The 24,961-nt window shown below is 41.4% G+C and overlaps 1 protein-coding gene and 1 long non-coding RNA gene across 2 annotated transcripts in view; both read right to left on the minus strand.

Moving 5' to 3' along the window:
• Positions 1-12,137: 12,137 nt before the first annotated feature.
• Positions 12,138-24,961, minus strand: part of LOC117675807 (otoconin-90) — an 87,544-nt gene continuing 74,720 nt past the window's right edge. The window contains exons 19-23 of the mRNA XM_087890762.1: positions 24,274-24,321; positions 18,012-18,104; positions 17,173-17,347; positions 15,883-15,989; positions 12,138-12,735 (exon numbers count right to left, since the gene is read on the minus strand). Of these exons, the coding sequence (XP_087746888.1) occupies positions 12,419-12,735; positions 15,883-15,989; positions 17,173-17,347; positions 18,012-18,104; positions 24,274-24,321 (740 nt within the window). The 3' untranslated portion in view covers positions 12,138-12,418. The remainder of the gene's footprint in view (positions 12,736-15,882; positions 15,990-17,172; positions 17,348-18,011; positions 18,105-24,273; positions 24,322-24,961) is intronic.
• LOC148114962 (uncharacterized) lies at positions 19,588-22,568 on the minus strand. The gene is made up of 3 exons (XR_015733443.1): positions 22,531-22,568; positions 21,199-21,249; positions 19,588-19,700 (listed from the first exon to the last, which is right to left on the minus strand). It is a non-coding gene; the product is annotated as an uncharacterized LOC148114962 (long non-coding RNA).

Consider the following 24,961-nt stretch of genomic DNA (forward strand, 5'->3'; position numbering starts at 1 on the left):
ATTGTTGATCACTTATATTGCAAGAATGTCTTCAAATTGACTGCCTTCCCTTGAGAAAGGGCAGATATAGACCAGTAGTGGGTTGCAAATCCCATCGCTACTGTTTCGCTCATGGGTGCTCACACGCTCACACCAGGGGTGAAATGCTCCCGGTTCGGACCGATCGCCTGATCCAGTAGCGATGGAGGCAGGTGGTTCAGAGAACCGGTAGCAAAAATCCCTGCCCCTCCCCCATGCCCACCTGAGCCGCACAATCATCAGAGGCTTTTTTTTTACTTTTAAAAGCATTTTTTCTACAACCTCTTCGGCCGAAAAAATGCTTTTAAAAGTAAAAAAAAATAGCCTCTGATGATCGCGCAGCTCAGCTGGGATCGTCAGAGGCATTTAAAAGAAAAAAAGGGTTTTTTTCTTTTAAAAGCCTTTGACGATCCCAGCTGAGTTGCCTGATCAGCAGAGGCTTTTTTAAAAAGCCTCTGCCGATCAGGCAACTCAGCTGGGATCGTCAGAGCCTTTTGAAAGCATTTTTTTTACAACCTCTTCGCCGAAGAGGTTGTAGAAAAAATGGTTTTAAAAGTAAAAAAAAAACACAATTGGCCACACCACCCAGTCATATTACCCCCCCCCAAGCCACGCTCACAGAACCGGTAGTAACAAATTTTAGATTTCACCACTGGCTCGCACACATGCATAACACTTGTGCACATGTGCAGAAGCCTCCGGGCGAGTGGGCAGAGCCTCCCAGTGCCACCACTACCGGTTCGCCCCAGACCAGTGTGTAGCAACCCACCACTGATATAGACTTAGGAATTTGACCTCCCCAGAATGGACTCTAAACTGGAATGTCTCTTTGCTTCCTCTAGAGCAGGGGTGTCAAAACTCGATTTCATTGAGGGCCGCATTAGGGTTGTGTTTGACCTTGGGGGCGATGAGATGGAGGGGCCAGGGTGTGCATGGCCAACTCGACATCACTCTTGTCGGGGGTGCCTGTGGCGGCCTGAGCGCTCTGCCAATGAAAACAGGCTCCTGAGCTCCATTTTCGGCTGCAATGGCCTCCTGCAACCATCTGCCAGTGAAAACGGAGCTCTGTTTTCACTGGCAGAAGGTTGCAGGAGAGTGTGGCAGCCAGAAATGGAGCTCAGGAGCCTGTTTTCGCTGGCAGAAGCACTTCTGTTTTCAGGTTGGCCCCGTGGGCCAGATCTAAATATTTCGTGGGCCGAATCCGGCCCCTGGGTCTTGACTTTGACATACCTGCTCTAGAAGTATTTAGTATTTAGTATTTATTAAATTTTTATACCGCCCCCTCTCCCGAAGGAGAGAGAATTGAACAGCCAGAATTAAAAACACACAATACAAATATTAAAATACATTAAAACAAAATTAAATTATCTTTGGCTTCTCCAATTTAAAACCCCTTGCCCATAAAATCCACCCAATTAAAAATTTTAACCCAGCCTGGCTTGCTGACATAAAAAAGTCTTCAGGGCCCGGCGGAAGGTCCGGAGGTCCAGGATTAGTCATATCCCTGGGGGTAGCTCATTCCAGAGGGTGGGTGTCCCCACAGAGAAGGCTCTTCCCCGGGGGGTCACCAGCCGACATTGCCTGACAGACGGCACCCTGAGGAGACCCTCTCTGTGGGAGCGTGTTGGCCGGTGGGAGGTTATCGGAGGCAGAATGTGGTCTCGCAAATAACCGGGTCCTAAGCCATGGAGCGCTTTGAAGATGAGAACCAACACCTTGAAGTGCACTCGGAAGACCACTGTAAGCCAATGCAGCTTGCGCAGGAGAGGTGTCACGTGGGAGCGCCATGTCGCCCCCTTAAGTACCCGCGCGGCCGCATTCTGCACCAGTTGGAGCCTCCGAGTGCTCCTCAAGGGGAGCCCCATGTAGAGAGTGTTGCAGTAGTCGAGGCGGGAAGTGACGAGGGCATGAGTGACCGTGCATAGGGAGTCCCGATCCAGAAAGGGGCGCAACTGGCGTATCAGGCGAACCTGATAGAAAGCCCCCCTGGCCACGGCCATCATATGCTCTTCTAAAGACAGCCGTGCGTCCAGGAGGACACCCAAGTTATGTGCCCTCTCCGTGGGGGCCAATGTCTCGCCCCCAATAGTCAGCGATGGCACCAGCTGACTATATCGGGACGCCGGCAGCCACAGCCACTCAGTCTTGGAGGGACCTTCTCTCCTTCTGCCCAGCGCTTGGGTCTCGAACCCAGGCTGTTAGTCTTTAACAGCTGAGCCATCACACAGACACTGTAACACTCCAAAGTGTTGGCGTGCTGGATCCAACTATTAAAACTGAGGCCATGAAGAAAACTGCTCCAATTAGCCTTGGTAGCAAGGAAAGCAATTATTTATCTTGTGGTAGGACACTATCCTATGTTCATAATAGTAATAATAAAAACAGCAGTTATGTCTCCCACGGTGTTTCTCCTGCTTCTTTCAGAAGCCTTTTATTTTAGCTCCGTTGCCCGTTTTGATTGAATCGGTTTCCATTGATCCTGGAGGCCCCATGGAACGAAGGAAGGCCTGTGGGGCAGGGAAGGATTTCAATTGCTTTCAATTGCAAAGGCTCCCAGCGGCCTGAGATTTTCGCCTTTGGTACTTTGATTTTTTTTTTTTACTTTCCGAAATCTTTCCTTCCTTTCATCCTCCACCCTTGCCCCCTTTTCACAAGACATCCAGCATTTCAAATGTATGCCAGATCAGAGCAAAATAAGCTAAAGTCCAAAGTTTCTCCCAGAACTTTTCATCCTCAGAAAAATATTGATGCTGAGGGGGGTGGAATGTTGCAATATTTTCAGGATCAGACTCAATAAAGATAATAGAAGTTAGAGCTTTAAATATATTTCTTTTTAATTATGATAGGCATTCTATATTCACCGAATATTCAAGGTAGAAGCAGTTAGAATGGTGAGGGTGGCTCCTTATATATACAAGGGGTGGAGCTAGGAATGGGAGTGGTAAGTTATGAATACATTAAAGTCCAAAGAATAAGTTAACCTCTGATGTTCCATATATACATTATTTACACATTGGAGAATAAGGCATTTACATCTGACAAATCCCCCTCTAAATGCCGGTTCGTTACACAACACCAATTACATTCTGATTCAGGACAATATAATACATATAATTTAGAAGTTAAATATTTGTGTTGTTTAGAAGGTAAGGGTTTTGTTAATATGTCAGCTAATTGTTCAGAAGTATCGCAATGTATTGCTTTAATGAATCCGTCTTGAGACAGTTGTCTCACATGCTTAAACTTTATATCAATATGCCTGGACCTTTGTCCAATTGCATCGGATCTGGATATTTCAATGGCCGCTTTATTGTCTTCATGCATAATAAATGGTAAAGTGGGTTTCTTCCAAACATCAGTGATCAGATCATTGAACCATACAAGGTTATTTGCAGCCTTGGACAAACAAACATATTCCGCTTCTGTAGTAGAAGTGGCTACTAGTTCTTGTTTACCAGTATACCAGTAAACTGGACAATCATTCAATAGAAAAACATAACCAGAAGTACTCTTTCTGCATGATGTATCACCAGCCCAATCTGCATCAGCATAACAAGTAATTTTTGGTTCTCTGTCATTATTGGGTTCCAACATTAAACAAAAATCTAATGTACCCTTCAGATATCTTAGAATTCTCTTGACAGCTTCCCAATGATACAAGGTTGGTTTACTAACATATCTTGACAGTAGATTGAGAGGTAATGCAATATCTGGCCTAGTCCAATTAGATATATAAAGGAGTGAACCTATAACTGATCTGTAAAATGTGTTGTCTTTAAACTCAGGGGAAGATTCATCAGTGTTTCTAAGAAAATCAGTTTGCATAGGGGTGTCACAGGTTTTGGCATTATTTAAGTTACATTTGTTTAGGAGTTCGATGATTTTATCTTTCTGTGTAAGTTTGAATCCCCTTTTAGTTTTGTTGATTTGCACACCAAGGTATTTATTCACTTTACCCAGAGATTTCAGTGAGAAGTGTTCATTTAACTTATTTACAAAGATTTCCCTGCTCTCTTTATGCTTTCCAATGTATAAAATATCGTCCACGTAAATTAATACAAATTCAATATGATCATTACTCTTTTTTACAAAGAAACAGTTATCAGCAGTGGTGGCGTTGAAATCCATGGTCTTAAGTACTTTTACCAAGCAATCGTACCATCTTTTGCCGGATTGCTTTAATCCGTACAGACTCTTATTTAATAACCAAATTTCGTTCTTATTAGTGTATTGACTGTGTGGTGCTCTTACATATATTTCCTTATCTAATTTTGCATGTAAGTATGCGGTCTGTATGTCATATTGGAATACGTCCAGATTGAGTGCAGATGCTACTACAAGGGCTGTTTTGACACTCTCTGTTCTCACTGTGGGTGAATATGTATCAGTATAGTCTTCTGGGTATTTTTGTGCATAGCCTTGTGCAACTAGTCTAGCCTTGTATAAGGTATTGCCTCCTTCTAAGTTCTTAATTTTATAAATCCACCTGGTACCTATAATTGTTTTATCCTTAGGTGCGATCGCAGGTGTGAATACATTTAATCCTTGTAAACTTTCCATCTCTTTTTCCATAGCTAGTTCCCATTTTTCTCTTTCTTCATGTGGAAGTTTCAATACTTCTTCATATGTATTAGGTGTTATTTGTTCTCCATTCATATGCATTATGTAATCTTTGTATTTATTTGGTATTTGGTTTCTATTGTTTCTAATAGTTCTTTCAGGCTTGCTATGGTTATCATGCAAATATCTAGCTTCCTTTTTTGTTAATGTGTCTGTCTTTATTTTATGCTGACTATTAGTCCAAGTTTTGGTTTTGTTCTTACTTTTGTTAATATTTTGATTTTCTGTTGTTCCTTCCTCGCAAGATATCGTATCTTTACATTTATTAGGAAATATTTCATTAAGGTGCAATTTTGACCAATTGGCCTGTTCATGGAACACAGCTGTTCTGGATACTATAAATTTGTTATTACTATCAATAAATCTGTACCCTTTGGTTCCAGTTTCGTATCCCATGAATCTTAATCTCCTGGATACGTTTTCTCCCTTTCTCCTCAATTGTTTAGGTATGTGTACGTCTGCAGTGACTCCAAATATGTGCATGTGTGATAATTTGGGTTTTCTATTGTACATCACCTCATATGGTGTCTTATTCACAATACTGGACCAGGTTCTATTTTGAGTGTAATTTGAATAATGTAATGCCTCTGACCAAAATTGTTTGCCTAAACCAGCATCCTCTAATGTGCACCTAATCATGGTTTGTAGTGTGGAATTTTTCCTCTCTGCAACTCCATTTTGAAATGCAGAAAAAGGATTGGACGTGAAATGTAACATTCCTCTATCCTTTAACCATTGGGAGAATTCTTTAGACATGAACTCACATCCCCTATCTGTCATAATTTGCTTTATTCTGATATTATGTTGTGTTTCTATACGTTTGTAGAATTCCTTAAATTTCTGAAATGTTTCATCCTTGTGCTTTAATGTGTAAACAAAACCATATCGGCTGTAGTCATCCACTATTGTTAGGAAGTAACGTTTTCTATAGGTAATTGAGGGACTTAATGGACCAACTAAGTCCATATGTACCAAATCAAAAATATTGTTAGTTGATCTGTTAGATTTTTTGGTCTGGGACTGGTTTTTAGTTTGGTGGATTTACATACTGAGCATTCCAAATAATTTTCACAATTTTTTATTTTGACACCTTCTGCGTGTTCAGTCATTTTTTGTACTACAGGAAAGCTTGCATGTCCTAACTTCCTGTGTAAGATGTGAGCACACTCATCATGAATTGGTTTACCTATTTTTGGTTTCTTTTCTTTGTATGTATTTTTGTGATCATGAGTTATTCTACACTCATCATTGTCACTGTTACTGACATTTTCATCATCTGCTTCAATACAATCTTCCATATTTGAATCAATGTTATGTAAACATCTTTCTTTAGTTATCAGATAGGGTAGACCTCCTTTTATCATTACAGTACCTACATTTGTTTTGTTCTTTTCTATAGTTGCTTTCCCCTTTGAGAAAACTATATTGATATCAGATTCTCTGCTTAATTTTATGGCACTTAGTATGTTGTGAGGTATTTCTGGGATTAATAATACCCCCTCTATTTTCCCTAGACCAGGCAAGGTCACATTTCCTTTGCCTAGTACTTGAACCTTTTCTTGATTAGCTACCTTTATCACAAACTTATCTTCTATAAATGAAGATAATATACTTTTGTTGTTGGTGGTGTGATTTGTTGCACCAGAATCAATAAGCCAATTGTTATTCTCATCCTGCTGTGTTCTGGTGCTGTCTTGTTTATTTAGCCCATTCAGTGACCCAGATTTCCTCTCTTTTGAATTTTCTCTACCCCCTCTACCTTCTTTGTAATTTGGTGGACTTCTATATTTGTGTCTATCTGTGGAAGATTGTCTGTAATTATATTTGCTCCTATATTCTGGCCTATGTCTCTCTCTTGAGACTTTGGGGCAGTCTCTTCTACTATGTTCCCTGGATCCACAATTGTAGCATCTAAAGGCCTCATTATGTTTATCTTGAAAGACTACTTTCCTAAAAGGTTTGTGGTCTGTTTGGTTACTGGATCGATTTTTTCTTGAATTGTCTTCTGCTATCAATTTGTTAGATAGACTTTCTATGGATAAATATCCCAAATTAATGGTATCTAAGTGTGACATAAAGCTATCCCATGATGGATCAAGTGAATTGATAATAACACTTTTCATTGTTTGATCTGAAATCACTTCCCCCCTCAATTGTAGCTCAGCTCTTATTTTGTTTAGATTTATCAAATGCTCACTTATAGAAACCCCTGGTTTTACTCTAGAGGAAAAGAAATCCTTAGACATTCTTGTGGTTGTAGCTACGCTATCGCTGTGAAATAGATTAAACATGCATTGAATTATTTCTGATACAGTTAGGTTTGGTTTGATGCTATGATACATTGCAGGAGACACGCTAGATATTATTATGAAAAATGCTCTATGATGTAAACAATCTATTTTTAAAGTCCAAGGTCTTCTTGGAGGGCTAGTTATAAAGAATAGTAAATTTTCTTTCATGAAAATAACCTGAAGCTGTTGATACCACTCTTGTAAATTAATGCCATCAATTCTAAGTTTTGGGAAGTCACTGGGTAAGTTACCTACGTTATTCTGTCCATTACTTACAACCTGGGGCAGTCCGTGATCTCTCAAGTGCAGGAAATTACAGAACGGCATTGGGATGCTTGCAATGAGTCTGCGCGGTTCTCTGGCCAGTTCAAGTCCTTCTGGGTCGTCTACGTAGTTTCGCACATGCGCGTTGCTCATTTCTTCTTTGGTGGCGTCGTGGAAGGTTCTCTCCCTTTCAGCTCTCTCGATCCGCTCCTCCTCAGATGAGTCGGTCTCTGGCTCGGTTTTTGGGTTTCTGGTGGTGGCGACGGTTCTTTTCTTCTTTTTGTGTGCGTTGGTATTCGATCTTGTCTGTAGTGTAGGGCGAAATCGGCATGGCTCTCTGGGCTCGGGCGTTGTCGCTTTCGAAATCAGGATGGGAGCGTGCAGGTCTTGAGTCGCCGGTTTGATTTCTTGCTTCTTCGTAGATGTCTTGGTAATTTTCAGTCTTGGCCCAAAAGCAGCAAAAAGCGTTTTCATTGCTGATTTTACTTGAGATTTTGTTAAATCGTCTTCACTTTCTGATTTTGGATCATCTGAAGAGTTTGAGACTTCTTTCTCACTTTCTTCGTCTGATAGTGTTTTTCGCGCCAGAAATTTTGAACTGAGCGTTTTGATTGGCTCTGCTCCATTCTCTTTTGAAGTTCGTTGAAACCAAGATGGCTGCCATTCAAAATTTCGCGCGGGATCACATCTTTTCTTTTTAACAACTATTTTCTCAGTAGTCATCTCACTTACGGTTTTTTGATCTTTGGGTTTTTCTTTAATGACGTTTTTCTCTCTCGCTGCTCCGCTGTTCTTCAGCATCTCCTGGAGGTCCGCGATGAGACTTTTATCATTCTTTTGGCTTTTTAGTATCTTTAATATCTCTGACCTGAGTTCGTTATTTTCTATTTCGATTTCTTTCTGGTCATTATTTTCACTCATTAGTTCTTCTTCTTCAGTGGTGTATTCTTCGGATTCTCTCGAAATCGCATTGGTGGATTCGTTGATCATCTCTTGATCAGTTTCTATTTCTTTGCTGTAGGCCCTGGTGTTGGGCCTATCTTTCTTGGACATTTTTAATTACTTATTGAGTCAATTAACCATCCTCTGCTACCAGCTTGTTGCAATATTTTCAGGATCAGACTCAATAAAGATAATAGAAGTTAGAGCTTTAAATATATTTCTTTTTAATTATGATAGGCATTCTATATTCACCGAATATTCAAGGTAGAAGCAGTTAGAATGGTGAGGGTGGCTCCTTATATATACAAGGGGTGGAGCTAGGAATGGGAGTGGTAAGTTATGAATACATTAAAGTCCAAAGAATAAGTTAACCTCTGATGTTCCATATATACATTATTTACACATTGGAGAATAAGGCATTTACATCTGACATGGAAAACTGAAGAGTTTCCTGCTCTGTCTGCTTTCCTTTCTTTCCTTTCTTTTTTCTTTTTTAATTGCTAGCTGATGCATAATCCTAAACTTAGCCAAATGGTAATAAATAACCTGAGCTTAAATGGTCTCCGGGGGATGGTAGAGGACAGGAAGGCCTGGAGGAAAGTTGTCCATGGGGTCGCGATGGGTCGGACATGACTTTGCAACTAACAACAACAACAAAATAAGTAACCTGTGTTATCTTGGCTGATTTTGGGAAGCTAAAGCAGGGTGGGCCAAATTTAGTATTTTAGGAATGGCAGGAACTGGCCACCTAGAGTCACCCCATGAGGGGATGAGCAGCATACAGTATAAATTTAACCAATAAATTGCAGGTAATCCTTGACTTCGGACCACAACTGAGGCCAAAATTTCCATTGCTAAACCAGACGTTAAGTGAGTTTTGCCCAGAGGTGGGCAGCAAATGAAGGAACAACCAGTTCACCCCAGCACTGAAAATGTGAGGTGGGACCGGAAGTTGGCAAACGGGCCGTTTTCAGCCTCTGGAGGGCCTCCAGTGGGGGTGGGGAAGGCTGTTTTTGCCCTCCCCAGACTCCTAGAAAGGCTCTGGAGCCTGGGGAGAGAAAAAAATGGGCCTTCCCGACCACCCCCCGAGGCCCTCTGGAGGTAGGAAACAGCCTGTTTCCCGACTTCTGGTGGGCCCAGAAGGCCCAGAGCTGAGCTCACATGCCCACCGATATGGCTATGCATGCCACCTGTGGCACACATGACACAGGTTCGCCATCACGGATCTCGGGTGAGTGGAAAGTAACTGAATGGATCCCAGGAGCCTGGAGGTTGAACGATGTGAGAGTTTCTGCCAAATGGAAATCACTAAAACCATAAGCTTCCTAAAGCTTTAGAGTTTCAAAAAAAAAAAAGATTTGCATTAATTCTCCTTTGGAGAGTAAATCTGTTCAACCCTCCGATGAGAACCTGGGAACCCAAAGGGGCAGTGTGCATTTTGAAGAAGCACAGAATGGGTAGAAACTTCCTAAAACACAATTCTCAACTAGGATTAGGATCCGTGGGGATCATAGCCGTTTTTTCTACGTATTGTAAATAGCCCCAGAGAAGCAGACTTCTATTCTCTCCCCCAGAAAAATAAAATTAGCCCAGTTCACATCCAGATCTGTGCTATCTCAAATTCCACTGAGTATACAAGAACATTACGCAGATTAAGAGATTAACAGAGTTGGAAGGGAACTTGTAGGTAGTCCAACCCTCTACCAAAGCACAAGACCCTACACCATTTCTGAGAAATGGCAGTCCAATTTCTTCTTGAAAGTCTCAAGTGATGAAGCTCCCACAATTTCCAAAGGCAACTTCTGTTCCATTGGTTGATTGTTCAACTTCTCACTGTCAGAAAGTTTCTCCTTATTTCCAGGTTAAATCTCTCCTTGTTCAGTTTCCATCCATTATTCCTTGTCTGGCCTTCAGGTGCTTTAGAAAATAGCTTGGCCCCTTCCTCTCTGTGGCAGCCCCTCAAATATTGGAAGACTGCTATCATGTCTTCCCTGGTCCTTCTCTTCACTAACTAGCCATGTCCAGTTCCTGCAATCGTTCTTCATATGTTTTAGTCTCCAGTCCCCTAATCATCCTGGTTGCTCTTCTCTGCACTCTTTCTAGAGCCTCAACATCTTTTTTTATAGTGTGGTGACCAAAACTGGATGCAGTACTCTAGATGTGGACTTACTAAGGCTTTATAGAGTGGTATTAGTACCTCACTTGATCTTCATTGTATCCCACTGTTAATGCAACTTAGGAAGCAAACAGTATATTAACTGTTCTTTCTTGTATTAGCAGTAATTAACAGAATAATAGTTGGAAAAGGCCTTGGACGTCTTTTAGTCCAACCCCCTGCTCAGGCAGAACATCAGTTTGTACCAGAGGTGGGTTTCAGCAGGTTCTGACCAGTTCTGGAGAACTGGTAGTGGAAATTTTGAGTAGTTCGGAGAACCGGTAAATACCACCTCTGACTTGCCCCGCCCCCATCTATTCTCTGCCTCCTGAGTCCCATCTGATCGGGAGGAAATGGGGATTTTGCTGTAAGCTTCCCCTGGAGTGGGGACAGAATGAAGATTTTACAGTATCCCTTCCCCTGCCATGCCCACCAAGCAGTGGTGGGTTCCTCCCGGTTCGGTCCAGTTCGGCCGAGCCAGTAGCGGTGACAATATGACGTCACCGAACCAGTTCTCCCCCCCCGCCCTCCCCCCCCACATTATTCTTACCTTTTATTTGGTCCCACCCCCAATCTATTGCTGCCTCCTGAGTCCCAGCTGATGACTAGAGGGAAAAAACCTGTTTAAACTCTTGCCGCGGGGCTTCAAAGGGCCGTCCTACAGCTGATCACTGTTAAAAGCAAACAAATGAGTCGGGTCGTAAGTGCGAGGACTGGTTGTAAGTGTGAGGACCTTCCAGAAATGACTCTGACCAACTAGCCACGCCCACCTAGTCACATGACATCCAAGCCACACCCACAAAATAAGCCACACCCACAGAACTGGTAGTAAAAAAAATTGAAACCCACCACTGGTTTGTACTCTTGGCCATTATGTCTCCATTGAAGTTTATCGTAAGGATTCTGAAGCAATCCAAACATCTAAAGCTACAAATGCATGATTGGCCACGCCAGAAATTAAGTCAAGGAAAATTCAGGCGTGATTACTTTGCCATTCTCTTAAAAAATAGGTTTCATATCCATGGGCTCAGCCCCTCCAATATTAAAGCAAACCCTGAAGAAGAATTGTTAGCATACGTCACTTGTTTCATAATGTAAATTTGTTCCTAAAAATAAGGACAAAGGAAGAAGCAGTGTCAAGCTTTTAATAGGAACTTTCATTTACATGGTATGATAAGCCATAATATCAATTAGACGTTCGTTTTGGTTTAAGCGTTGTGCGCAGAGTTATTTATTAGGATTAGGAACAATGAACTTGTTCATGGTGGCTTGTTCCAGAAACAGAGATTTAGAAAACCTGTGATGGAATTGAAAACCACTTAGAACTTTTCATCTCTGCTCCTCCTGATCTTTGTACAACCTCCATCCTACTCATAAGAGATTAAAAATGAAATAGGTATTATGGCTGTATAACCAGAAGGTGTGTTGTGGTTCCTCACCATTTATATATATATTTATATATATATATATATATATATATATATATATATATATATATATATATATATATATATATATATATATATATATATATATATATATATATATATATATATATATATATATATATATATATATATATATATATATATATATATATATATATATATATATATATATATATCATCCTATAAGTAGAAGATCTCCCACATTTACAACCGGTTGTTCTTCTAAGATAGAACAGAGTTGGAAGGGACCTTGGAGGTTCTCTAGTCCAGGGGTCTCCAACCTTGGCAACTTTAAGCCTGGAGGACTTCAACTTCCACCATGAGGAATTCTGGGAGTTGAAGTCCTCCAGGCTTAAAGTTGCCAAGGTTGGAGACCCCTACTCTAATCAAACCCCTTGCTCAAGCAGGACACCCTATACCATTCCAGACTAGTGGCTGTCCAGTCTCTTCTTAAAAGCCTCAATGGATGGATGACCCACAAAGTTGCTGGCACTGAGGAGAAATTTCCTAACTCTGAGAACAAAATTAATCACTAGAATAACTTGCCTTCACAAGTTGTGGGTGCTTCATCATTGGAGGCTTTTAAGAAAAGACCGGACAGCCATATAGGATAGATACACTACTGGCTGCTTCTTGAACAACATTGCCAGTAGATCTGTAGCTGGACAGAGAAGTGGAGATTATCTTGTTTGCAATGGGACCATTCTGGATCTTCGCCTGCCATTCCGTATTGCTCTTTTCCCGCGTCTCAGGAGGGGCTGAGCTGGATCTGCCTCCTCGCTGCTACTTTCTTCTTCTTCACTAGACGTTCTGGCATCTCTGGGAGGGCTGCTCGGAGGCCTCTCACGCCCCGCCCCACGGCAAGCCAGTGTGTCCTCTTGGCAAGCCTGTCTGCTGGGCAACCTCCAGCTTTCGTTGAATGGGGCTGAAGCCATGCATTCGGCCGCAGCTTTATCGCAGGAACACAGGAGGTTTTCACACAGGGTCCATCCAACACCTGAGAGAAAAGAAGATGGTGGAGAGTAGCTTCTGCATCAAATCTCACAGGGGCTACAATAAGGTCATGACTACTGCAACGCTCTCTACATGGGGCTCCCCTTGAGGAGCACTCGGAGGCTCCAACTGGTGCAGAATGCGGCCACACAGGTACTTAGGGGGGCGACATGGCGCTCCCATGTGACCCCTCTCCTGCGTGAGCTGCGTTGGCTTCCAGTGGTCTTCCGGGTGCGCTTCAAGGTATTGGTTCTCATCTTCAAAGCGCTCCATGGCTTAGGGCCCGGTTATTTACGAGACCACCTTCTGCCACCGATAACCTCCCACCGGCCAGTACGCTCCCACAGAGAGGGCCTCCTCAGGGTGCCATCGGTCAGGCAATGCTGGCTGGCGACCCCCCCCCCTGGGGAAGAGCCTTCTCTGTGGGGGCACCTGCCCTCTGGAATGAGCTACCCCTACGAATACGACTGATCCCGGACCTCCGGACCTTCCGCCGGGCCCTGAAGACATTTTTATTTCAGCAAGCCGGGCTGGTTTAAAAAATTTTTAATTGGTGAATTTTATGGGTAAGGGGTTTTTAAATTGGGGGAAGCCTAAGATAAATTTAATTTTGTTTTATAGTATATTTTAATGTTTATATTGCATGTTTTTTTAATTTTGGCTGTTCACCGCCTCAAGTCCTTCGGGAGAGGGGGCGGTATAAAAATTTTAAAAATAAATAAATAAATGATTGTGGGAAGTGTTTACCATCATAGCAACAGAGTCCATGGGGTAGAGAGCCAATGATGTCAAACAGGAGGTACAAACCAAGCAATCAAATAAGAGATCTGTCAACCCTGAAGCTGGCTGGCTGGTGGCCATTTTCCTGTTCTACTGGGGGGTTTTCTTTGCTTCAAAGCTTCAGTGCTGACACAGACTGGTTATGAGGGATAGGGAGGGGGGTGTAGAGATCACTGGGGTGCTATAACCAAAACAACATTGTTTCCCCTGGGAACCAAGGTCGTATGTGCAGGTGGTTGAAGGTGGAGACTGAGACCATCCCACGTCTGGACTGTATGCTGATTAGACTGTGTGATTGACACCTCTGGGGAAGTGACAAACTTTTACTTTTAATTGAGGGGGGAAGAACTGGTGGGAACATAGATCTGGTTTTCACCAGCATTGTGCCAATGTGACATGCCCAAATAAAATGTTCTTTGGGGAGATCTCGTGCCTCGGAGTTCTTTGGTTTCGGGTTATGTTAGTGGAACCTTGACAAGATCTTTGATGCTCTCCAAGCTTCATTGTTTTCTTGCAGATGTTTCATTACCCAACTAGGTAATGTTATCAGTACTAGCATCACTAACATTTCACTACAGTAGTGGCCAAAATTGTGGAAACCTTTTGGGAAAAGTGTATTTACTAAAAGTAGCTAATAGCACCACTTTTTTTTTTTTGGAGTAGTACCAGTGATGGGATTCAAGTAATTTAACAACCGGTTCTCTGCCCTAATGATTTCTTCCAACAACCAGTTTGCCAAACTGCTCAGAAAGTTAACAATCGGTTCTCCCAAAGTGGTGCGAACTGGCTGAATCCCACCACTGAGTAGTACCATAAAATTATATATCAATGGAAAGATAATTTATTTTTTTATTTTTATTTATTTTTTATATGCCGCCCTTCTCCAGAGATTCAGGGCGGCTTAAAATGCGTTAAGCAATAGCCTTCATACTTTTGTATATTTTATACAAAGTCAGCTTATTGCCCCCACAATTTAATCAAGAATGTAATGCAATAACTTTTATGAAGGATTTGCTATTACAGGATTAGCAGTTACAGTACAAAGAAGAAAAGTGAAACATGTAGAAAAAATGAGATACTGTATATAAAAATTATCACTATGTCAGTTAATACTTAGTTGGGTAACCTTTAGCGTGAATTATGACCTTACAACGTCTTCCCATGGAGTGAACCAAGTCTTTTAGTTCTGCAGCTGTTCTAATGTGAAACCAAGATTGAATGATTGCTTCTGTTAACTGGATTTTATTGCTGGGTCGCTTCTGATTAACAAGTTTCTTTAGTCGGCTCCGTAGATTTTCAATTGGGTTAAAGTCTGGGCTATTCCCAGGCCATTCCAGCAGTGGAATAGGACTATCTTGAAACTCCAAAAAAAAGTGGTGTTATTAGCCATCAAACCTCAAAAATACACTTTCCCCAAAAGGTTTCCACAATTTTGGCCACTACTGTATCTAATGGGGTAATGGAGCATCTGCAAAAAAAGCCCACCAAGCTCAGAGAGCACCAAGGACCCCCTCATTTCTGCCCTGACCTACAAATAATCTCTGCTATTGGCTATTGGCAATCAAAGCCCCACCTCTTTTTAAGAGTATGCAGTGCATGTTATAGAGACAAGACGCGATCATTCAAAGAACTACTAAGAATGAAGGAATGAAGAAAAAGCAGATTTCCACAAACACTAACAAGGCAAGCCAGCTGTATAATAAACATCAGGCAATCCCCAACTAACCTCTGAGTTCTAGAAGGGAGCACGAAGATCAGGGGTGAAATCCAGCAGGTTCTGACAGGTTCTGGAGAACCGGCAGAGGAAATTTTGAGTAGTTCAGAGAACCGGCAAATGCCACCTCTGGCTGGCCCCAGACTGGGGTGGGAATGGAGATTTTGCAATATCCTTCCCCCAGGAGTGAGGAGGGAATGGGGATTTTGCAGTATCCTTCCCCTGGAGTGGGGTGGGAATGGAGATTTTGCAGTATCCTTCCCCTGCCATGCCCACCAAACCATGCCCACAGAACCAGTAGTAAAAAATGTTGGATTTCACCAACTAGATGTTACCTAATTGGGTAATGAAACGTCTGTAATCAAACAACTAAACTCAAAGCACCAAGGATTCCAACTGATTACAGTATTTGGTTTTGACAAATTTGATACTCGCACCCCTCCAAAATATACGTTCGTTATGGATTGGGGAGATGAATTTCTAAAGATCTGATTCAATTCTAACTCTGTTAAAATCCTTTCCATGATTTGGAAATATAGGAAAGTATATTTCCAAATAATTTCCTATATTTACCAGAGAAAAATGTTTTTTTTTTCTTTTAAAAATATTTCACTTAAGAAAGAGGTGTATCTTGGACACTGCTCTCTCAAAACTTACATGTTGGTGTGTGATCAAAACACACAACTTCAGATCTTGATTTTTTTTCTGGTTGACATCCCAGTCTTTTAACTTGTTCCAGGCAGCATTGATGGGAGAAACAGCATCTGTTAGATGGAAAGGATAAGAGAATTAACGCTTCGACACCATTTTCTACCTACATGGACTGCAGCGTTCCTTACATTGGTATAAACCTTGCTGGTATCATATTTTGAAAACTATTTTCTCTCTTGCTTTATCATATCATCTGGTTCAGGTCAACAATGGGACATGGGCTGGAAGCAGAGCCAGCCACAAGAGGAGGTGAGGGGCAAAGAGGACCATCTCCCTCTCTCTCTCTATGATTACTGCCCATCGTTTGAGATCTGACAGAGTTGGTACCATCTGGATCCTGTTGCTTCAGCAACGCAACTAGTAGAACCCAGAAAGCAGTATCTATTTATCTATTTATCTGTTTATCTGTTTATCTATTTATCTTATTTATCTATCTATTTATCTATTTATAGGAGGGAGGGAGGGAGGAGGAAGGAAGGAAGGAAAGAAGGAAGGAGAAAGAGAAGGGAGGGAGGGAGGGAGGAAGGAAGGAAATAAGGAAGGAAATAAGGAGAGAAAAAGAGAAGGGAGGGAGAGAGAAGGGAGGGAGGAGAGAAAGAGAGAAGGGATGGAGGGAGGAGGGAGGAAGGAAGGAAAGAAGGAAGGAGAGAAAGAGAGAAGGGACAGGGAGAGAAGGGAGGGAGGAGAGAAAGAGAGAAGGGATGGAGGGGGGAGGGAGGAAGGAAGGAAACAAGGAAGGAGAGAAAGAGAGAAGGGAGAGGGAGAGAAGGGAGGGAGGAGAGAAAGAGAGAAGGGAGGGAGAGAGAAGGGAGGGAAGAAGAACGGAGGGAGAGAAAGAGAGGAGGGAGGGAGGAAGGAGGGAGGGAGGGAGAGAGGAAGAGTAGTATAATAATAATAGAAGAAAATAAACAATAAACACAATGGAAATACATCAATGTAACATATTGAATACATGCTACATAATGATTAAATTGAATACATCAGTATTGGCACATGTGGTACATAATATCTAATATCCTACCCTAATATCCTCAGCAAGAAGTAGGCAGCAATCCTACCTCTTGCTGAGCAGAAACGGGGGAAGATTTTTTTTCCCCTCTGGTTCATTTTATTTTATTGTTAACCGCAAATATTGATTTAGGGCCCACATGCCTGGATAGAAGAATTAAGTTAACCAAATGCATGCTGCTCTAGGAGCATAGGCGATTCCTTTGTTTTGCTTTTAATGTTACCCACCTGTCAAGTTCATCCGTCGGATGTCCTCTTCCCTCTTGTCCACAAAAGCAGCCATATAATTCGAACTCCTCTGGACAGTGGTCAGTCAAGCAGTAGAGCATCTCACCCAACTGTGGAAACTCTTGTTTGAGTTTTCCGTTCTCGCCCCGTTGCAGGAAGGAGAAACGATCACAGACTGAGGAAAGGAGATACGCGTTTCACAGTTTTATTCGGTTGAGTATATATACAGATGACTACAGAATTCCCTTTTCTGCTGCATCTCTCATATTCCTCAGATTTTCTCCCCTTTATCTTCCAACCATCTAGAGAAGATCTGGGCATCAGAAAGATAAGGCTGAATTGGGATAAAGGACCCATTTTTCTGGAACTGTCCATTCCACTAGCAAATGGCAGTTGTTGATATAACTTCTGTGTGCTATTAAAAAAATAACAATTAAACCCAAGGTATCTCCTAAAGGAGCAGCGTGGTGGCCTAGTGGTGAAGGCGCTTGCCTCCCACTCAGAAAGTTGAGAGTTCAATCCTAGATCGTGGCAGAGGTTTCTCTGTTAGGGCACAACGAGAAAATATCTGCTGTGAACTCCGCGTGGTGTCAGGGAGGGCATCCAGCTAATAAATGCTCAGCTGCAACCAATCGCCACAACTCTACCCCGAATTAAGGGATTCCAGAGTCATGAAAGGGAGGTTTTTTTTACACCTCTTGAAGAATTAATACACTTCTTTTCTATTTACATTTTTTCTTTCATGTACAACACTCAACTAACTCTCAAACTAACTGTTTTGTAGGTCTCCTCTCTTTTCTTCCAGTGAAATTATTGGGTTGAGTGAAAGCATTTCGTACCTTCTCTAAAAGAGTCTTCAGGAGGTGGTGACGCTTCTGGAATCATCGTAGAAAATGTCACAGTTTCCTCCCCAGTGATCTTGAAGAGATGGCCTGGATTTTGGGATACAAAGATGCCTTTTTAGATTCAGTGGACCAGGGGTAGTATTCACTTACCTTCCCTACCGGTTTGCAAATGTGAGTATGCATGCTTTGGTCACATGCACCCCATGCACGCATGCATCCGGCCTGCCGCACATGTGCTTTGCTGGTGCGCGTGCCTTCCACGCATTCGCCCAACCTCACAAATGTAACTAAATGGGATGGCATAGAGCTGGAGCAGGTAGGCAGACCCATCCACGATTTCTCCTACCGGTTCCAGTGAACCGGCTGAATACCACCTCTGCAGTGGACCTAACATCTATTAAAGAAAACAAAAACAGAGCAGAATCCTGTAGCGTTCTTGAATGAAAAAAAAATAATCAAAACCCTGTGCCATCCTTCCATGAATCTCACTTTAAATAAGTGTCTTATATATAAAAAGTATTGGTGCAGAAAAGGCCTTCTCCATCCTGCCGTGAATAGACAAAAGCTAGAATGATAATGATGATAAATAAAAAGTAGAGGCGCACTTTAAACATACAGACACAGATGTCTTGCACTGCCTATTTTTCTCTTTGTTTATATGTATATAATTTTTATTAAACAGGTTTTTTTGAAAACAAAAAAAGAAATTTTTGCAATTTTCTTCTTTTCAACATTTTCGCATCAGTCAACATTTCTTACGTATCCATTTTTCTCCCTTACTTCAATTTATCATTTCTACATACGATTCTAATATTGGTTTATATACATAAAGATAACAACGTACTCAATTTCAATCATACATTCTGTGTCCGTTCCATTTCCACTTGTTTGTAACTACATTTCAGCTCCTATATCTTCCTCATTTACTCTTTCCTTGCCCTTTATTCCTCTCCTCTAACCATCCATACTATTTCTCCCATACCATATAGCAGAGGTGAAATCCAGCAGGTTCTGACAGGTTCTGGAGAACCGGTAGTGAAAATTTTGAGTAGTTCAGAGAACCGGCAAATACCACCTCTGGCTGGCCCCAGAGTGGGGAGGGAATGGGGATTTTGCAGTATCTTTCCCCTAGAGTGGGTTGGGAATGGAGATTTTGCAGTATCCTTCCCCTGCCACGCCCACCAAGCCACGCCCACAGAATCGGTAGCAAAAAAAATTGGATTTCACCACTGCCATATAGTATTCTGTTTCCTCCTTTTCTTGTATTTCTTTGTGAGCTTGTCCACCTCTGCACTCTCCAAAACCTTTCTAATCAAATGTTCTTCTGTTGGTGTAGGTATATTATTATTTTTCCAGTTTTGTGCATATATTATTCTTTCCGCTGTTGTAATATGTATAATTAAGTATTGTAATTTTTTTTGTTGTTGTTGTTGTCATATATCCCTGGAAATATTCCTAAACAAAATACTTCTGGCTTCATCTCTATACGTTGTCTGGTTATCTCTTCTAAAAATATTCTAATTTTACTTTTTTTCTAATGAATCCTGTGGCAACAGGAATTTTACTTGCCGCTGTTTGCTGGTCTTGGAAATTCTGAAGTTGGCATGAATTCTGCTTCTGGTTTGCTAATCCCAGGTGAAGTGGATCTAGTTCTTATGGTAGTGAAATAGCTCTCTGACAATCCTGGGGAAAGATGCAGAATTAACTCCTTTACTTCTTCTTTTTTCCCTTTTTTTAAATTATTGTTTTTATATCACAAATTCCATTTCTAAATTCATTTCTAGGTAACAAAAGGGTTAAAATTTAAACATCTTCATAATCATTATAATCATATCAACATACAAACATATAGTAGATACTATCAATCATTGTTATAAAGTACACTATCTTCCATATTAACATCAATCATATAAGCATCAAAACGTTTACTAATCAATTTTTCTTTCTCGTATAATCCATATTTCATATAAACCCATCCATCTGATCTCTGTATCTATTGACTAACCGTTTGTTAAAAAAAGTTCCCATGTCATAAAATATTCAGAATGTTCTTTATCTTTAATTTTTAACATTAACCTATCCATTTCTGCACATTCCATTATTTTTTTGATTATATTTTCATCTGGGGGGATTTATTCATTTTTCAAATATTGTGCGTATACAATCCTGGCTGCTGTTAAAATATGTAAAATTAAATATGTATTACCCTTATTATACTTTTCTGGTAGCATGCCCAGGAGGAATATCTCAGGTTCCTTTACTTCTTAATAGGACATTAGAATCTGTATTAATTTAAGACAAGTATAAATATGTTTTTCCCCCACTCAATCTCCCAAGTCTTGCTATATTGCCTTATCAGGTGGGAGCAGAGGTGAAATACTACCGGTTCGGGGCAGTTCGCCCGAACCGGTAGTGAAAATGCTACTGGTTCACGGGAACCAGTAATAAAATAATGCTTTAAAAAGTTTTAAAAAGCTCCCACGATAGCACAGCACAGCTGATCGTCTGAACTTTTTGTTAATTTTTTTAGCATTTTTTTACTACCGGTTCGGGCAATAGGTTGTGACAATCAGCTGTGACAATAAGCTGTGCCACGCAATGGTCAGAACTTTTTGTTTTTACTTTTTAAAGCATTTTTTACCATCTATTGCCCGAACCGGTATTTTTGTGTAAAGTGTGATAGTTTGTTTTTGAGCTCTCTGTGAGGTTCCTGCTTGTTGCAGGGCCCATTTTGTGTGAAGTCCAGATGCTTTTGCATTGTGTGTGAGTCAGTTGTGTAGCTTTTGTGTTATTTTTGTGTACAGTGTGATAGTTGGTTTTCCCAGTCTCATGACCATCAAGCCATGCCCACCCAGTCACATGACCACCAAGCCATGCCCATCAAGCCACGCCCACAGAACCCGTAGGGAAAATTTTTGAATTTCACCACTGGGTGGGAGGTTTGGGGGGGAGATACAACTGTTAGGAGGAAATGTTGGATGTAAGATATGTATATACTCCTAGCAAGGTCACTCATGGCATAAAAGTCTTTGCAAGCCAGGTTACTTTCAGCTACACCCTTTTTAAAGGCCAGGATAAAAGGAAGACATGTGTTTCCAATAAATGTAAATTAAGCAAACACTTTCCACAGCAGGATTGAAGACTTGTTCACCCTGGGAACAAACAGCAAGTACCACCTTACCTCTTAGTTCTGAATTATCAAAAGCAACAGTTGCATCTTTCTGGGTTACAGCTATAAAGCAACATACACAAGAAAAGTTTGTGTTACCATATCAGATAATGTTTATGGTTTTTGTAATTTCCTTGATCAGGAAAATTTCAAAACGTGCCTCTCTAAGCAATCAAATACCTTTTCTATTACTTCCTTTTTACAGATGATGAAAACAGAAATTTGATGCTTAACAGAATGAGCTGAAGCAAACTTCTATCACTTCCAGAAATGGCCAAGAAAACTACAGGGGAAAAAGAAAGGAAAAGGAAGGAAGGAAGGAGGAAGGAAAGAAGGAAGGAAGGAAGGAGGAAGGAAAGAAGGAAGGAAGGAAGGAAGGAAGGAAGGAAGGAAGGAAGGAAGGAAGGAAGGAAGTCCCCCATGAGCTTTTACTAAATACAAGAATTTCTTATATTTGAATAAGATATTTGTTTTGAACCACATTGTCCCTTAGGCAAGGCTAAGACCATTTGGGTGTTGAAAAAAAATTGGTGCTTCCTGAAATGGCTTATGGTTCACCCCATGTTGAAGTTTTATTTATTTATTCATTTATTTTATTTGTCAGGCATGTATAAGATAACAGATATAAGTATAAACACAATTATGAATACAGGAAATGGATACAAATAAATGGGGACAGTAGGACAGGGACGGTAGGCACGCTGGTGCACTAATGCACGCCCCTTACAGACCTCTTAGGAATGGAGTGAGGTCAACAGTAGACAGTCTAAGGTTAAAGTTATGGGGGTTTGGAGAAGAAACTACAGAGTCAGGTAATGCATTCCAGGCATTGATCACTGATGCTGAAGTCGTATTTTCTGCAATCGAGTTTGGAGTGGTTTATCTTAAGTTTGTATCTATTGTGTGCTCCTGTGTTGTTGTGGTTGAAGCTGAAGTAGTCATTGATAGATAGGATGTTATAGCAGATAATTTTATGTACTATGCTTAGGTCAGACTGAAGGTGGCGTAGTTCTAAATTGTCTAATCCCAAAATTTCAAGCCTGTGGCATAAGGTATTCTATTGCGGGTAGAGGAGTAGAGGACACTTCTTGTGAAATATCTCTGGACTCTCTCAATTGTATTTATGTCTGATATGCAGTGTGGGTTCCAGACAGATGAGTTGTATTCGAGAATTGGTCTAGCAAAGGTTTTGTTTGCCCTAGTTTGCAATACAATATTACCGGAGAAGAAGCTTTGCAAGATTAGGTTAACAACTCTTAATGCCTTTTTGGCAATGCTGTTACAGTATGTTAAAGTACATTTTCTACGTGTTTTCATAATGAAATATGAAGACTTATACAGTACCCCCTCCTCTGAAGGTTTCAATGACTCCACTGCTTTCAACGTCTGAAGAAACTGAAAGAAAAATAGATACGTTGGGCATTAAAAATGTCCATGGATTCCTCCTAGTAAACAAACATCAAATCATCAAATAATTTATAACAAATATCTATGGATTTGAAGGAAGCCATATGAGGAGTGAAGTCTATCTCAAGATGAAATTTCTTAGAGCAATGATTCTCAACCTTTTCTTCACCATAGACCCCCTTTAAATACCTTGTGTGGCCACGGATCACCAAGACTTAACTCAAGATTTAAATCATAACATTTCTTCAAGCCCTTCATTGACCCCCTGTGAGGACATTGGGGGCCTGCAGATGACAGATGGAGAACCACTGTCTTAAGAGAATTTTTGTTTAAGACCAGATGGTGAAAGATTGGAACTTCTGTGTACTTCTAACGTAGACCAAAGGCCATCACAGGCCTCTCAGGGATCAAGTGATGAAAATGTTGCTTCAGTATGAATCTCAATCATGGATCAAGGTGCATCAGTTTTTAGCTATGGACCAAAGAGATCTACCTCGAACAGGATTCCTCACCAGCCTTTCCACTTTCTTCTCCTGAGTATCTACATATTTGATCTATATCCATGATGGTGAACCTATGGCACGTAATATGGTGAGACATATTTGTGGGCATGCGAGCATTGCCCTAGCTCAGCTCCAGTGCATGCCAGCTGATTTTCGGGCCTTCCGGGCCCACCAGAAGTCAGGAAATGGGCTGTTTCCAGCATCCGGAGGGCCTCTGGGGGTGCAGAAGTCTGTTTTTGCCCTACTCAGGCTCCTAGAAAACCTCTGGAGCCTGGGGAGAGTGAAAAAAGGGCCTTCTGGGCCCACTGGAAGTCAGGAAATGGTCTGTTTCAGGCCTCCAGGAGGGTGAGGAAGGCCGTTTTCGCCCTCCCCAGGCTCCTAGAAAGCCGCTGGAGCCTGGAGAGAGAGAAAAACAGACCTTCTGGCCGTCAGGAAATGGGCCGTTTTTGGCCTCCGGAGGGCCTTTGGGGAAGGCCGTTTTCACTCTCCCCAGGCTCCTAGAGTGCAGGGAGCATGGTGGGTGGGGGGGTCATGCACACATGCATGGGGAGAGGGGCATGGGGGGCATTGAATTATGAGTATGGGCACGCACATGTGTGATTCCCCCATGCTCCCCACGCATTTGGCACACAACGGCAAAAAGGTTAGCCATCCCTGATCTATATGATAGATCTTGCCTCCGTTGTCAAGTGAATAACCCGGTTGCTAAGTGAATCTGGTTTCCTGTTGACTTTGCTTGTCAGAAGGTTGCAAAAGATTATCCCATGACCATGAGACACAGCAATGGTCATGAGTATGAACCAGTTTCCAAGTATCTGAGTTTTGTTCATGTGATCATGGGTATGCTACAAAGGTCATAAATGTGAAAAATGGTCCTAAGTCACTTTTTTCAGTGCTGTTGTAACTTTGTACAGTCACTAAGTGAACTGTTGTAAGTTGAGGACAACCTGTATTAGCTAAGGTTCATTGAGATGTCCTGGTCTATTGAAGGAGGGACTAAGTGTGGAAAAAATCTACATTCAAATGCTGCTCAGCCATCTGCATCTCACTGTGCCAGTGTAAAAAAGAAAAAGTTAATCAAAGGGTTCATTATCCATCATGTCTTTGGTTATTCTGGAAATCTAAGAATTTCAAGGAGACAACAGTTGCACCTGTCCAGAAGAATGTATTAACTTACATCTTTCATGGTTGTTCAGAGTCAGGTCACTGAACTCTTGAGGAACATCTGTCAAGGAACAAAAAATAGATTCTGTGACAAATCCTGTTTTGTAACTTACTCCAAGAATTAACAGAAGTTATTTTTTGAATAAAGAATTGAGGAGGAGGAGGAGGAGGAGGAGGAGGAGGAGGAGGAGGAGGAGGAGGAGGAGGAGGAGGAGGAGGAGGAGGAAGAAGAAGAAGAAGAAGAAGAAGAAGAAGAAGAAGAGGAGGAGGAGGAGGAGGAGGAGGAGGAGAAGGAGGAGGAGGAGGAGGAGGAGGAGGAGGAGGAGGAGGAGGACGAGAGATAAATCACAATCATAGTCATTGTAAAAATACATTCATCACAAATCATAAGATACAACACAGTGATTGTCACATGATACTAAATAAGCAATCAATATAAATCATACTAGGATACTAAGTAAACAATATAAATCATAAGCTATAAGCAACAAAATTATAGTCAAAAGAAGATCATGAGATAGGAAAGATGAGAAGAATAATAGATTACAGCCTTACTAGATAGTTTGACAGTGTTGTGGGAATTAGTTGTTTAGCAGAGACATGGGGGGAAATTGTCTTTGTGTCTAGTTGTTCTGGCATGCAGTGCCCTATAGCATCATTTTGAAGGTAGAAGAAAAAACCCACATATTTTTTCCTCGATA

The sequence above is a fragment of the Pantherophis guttatus genome, chromosome 3 (assembly GCF_059756535.1).
Source record: "Pantherophis guttatus breed Tessera chromosome 3, ASM5975653v1, whole genome shotgun sequence".
Classification (NCBI taxonomy): domain Eukaryota; kingdom Metazoa; phylum Chordata; class Lepidosauria; order Squamata; family Colubridae; genus Pantherophis; species Pantherophis guttatus.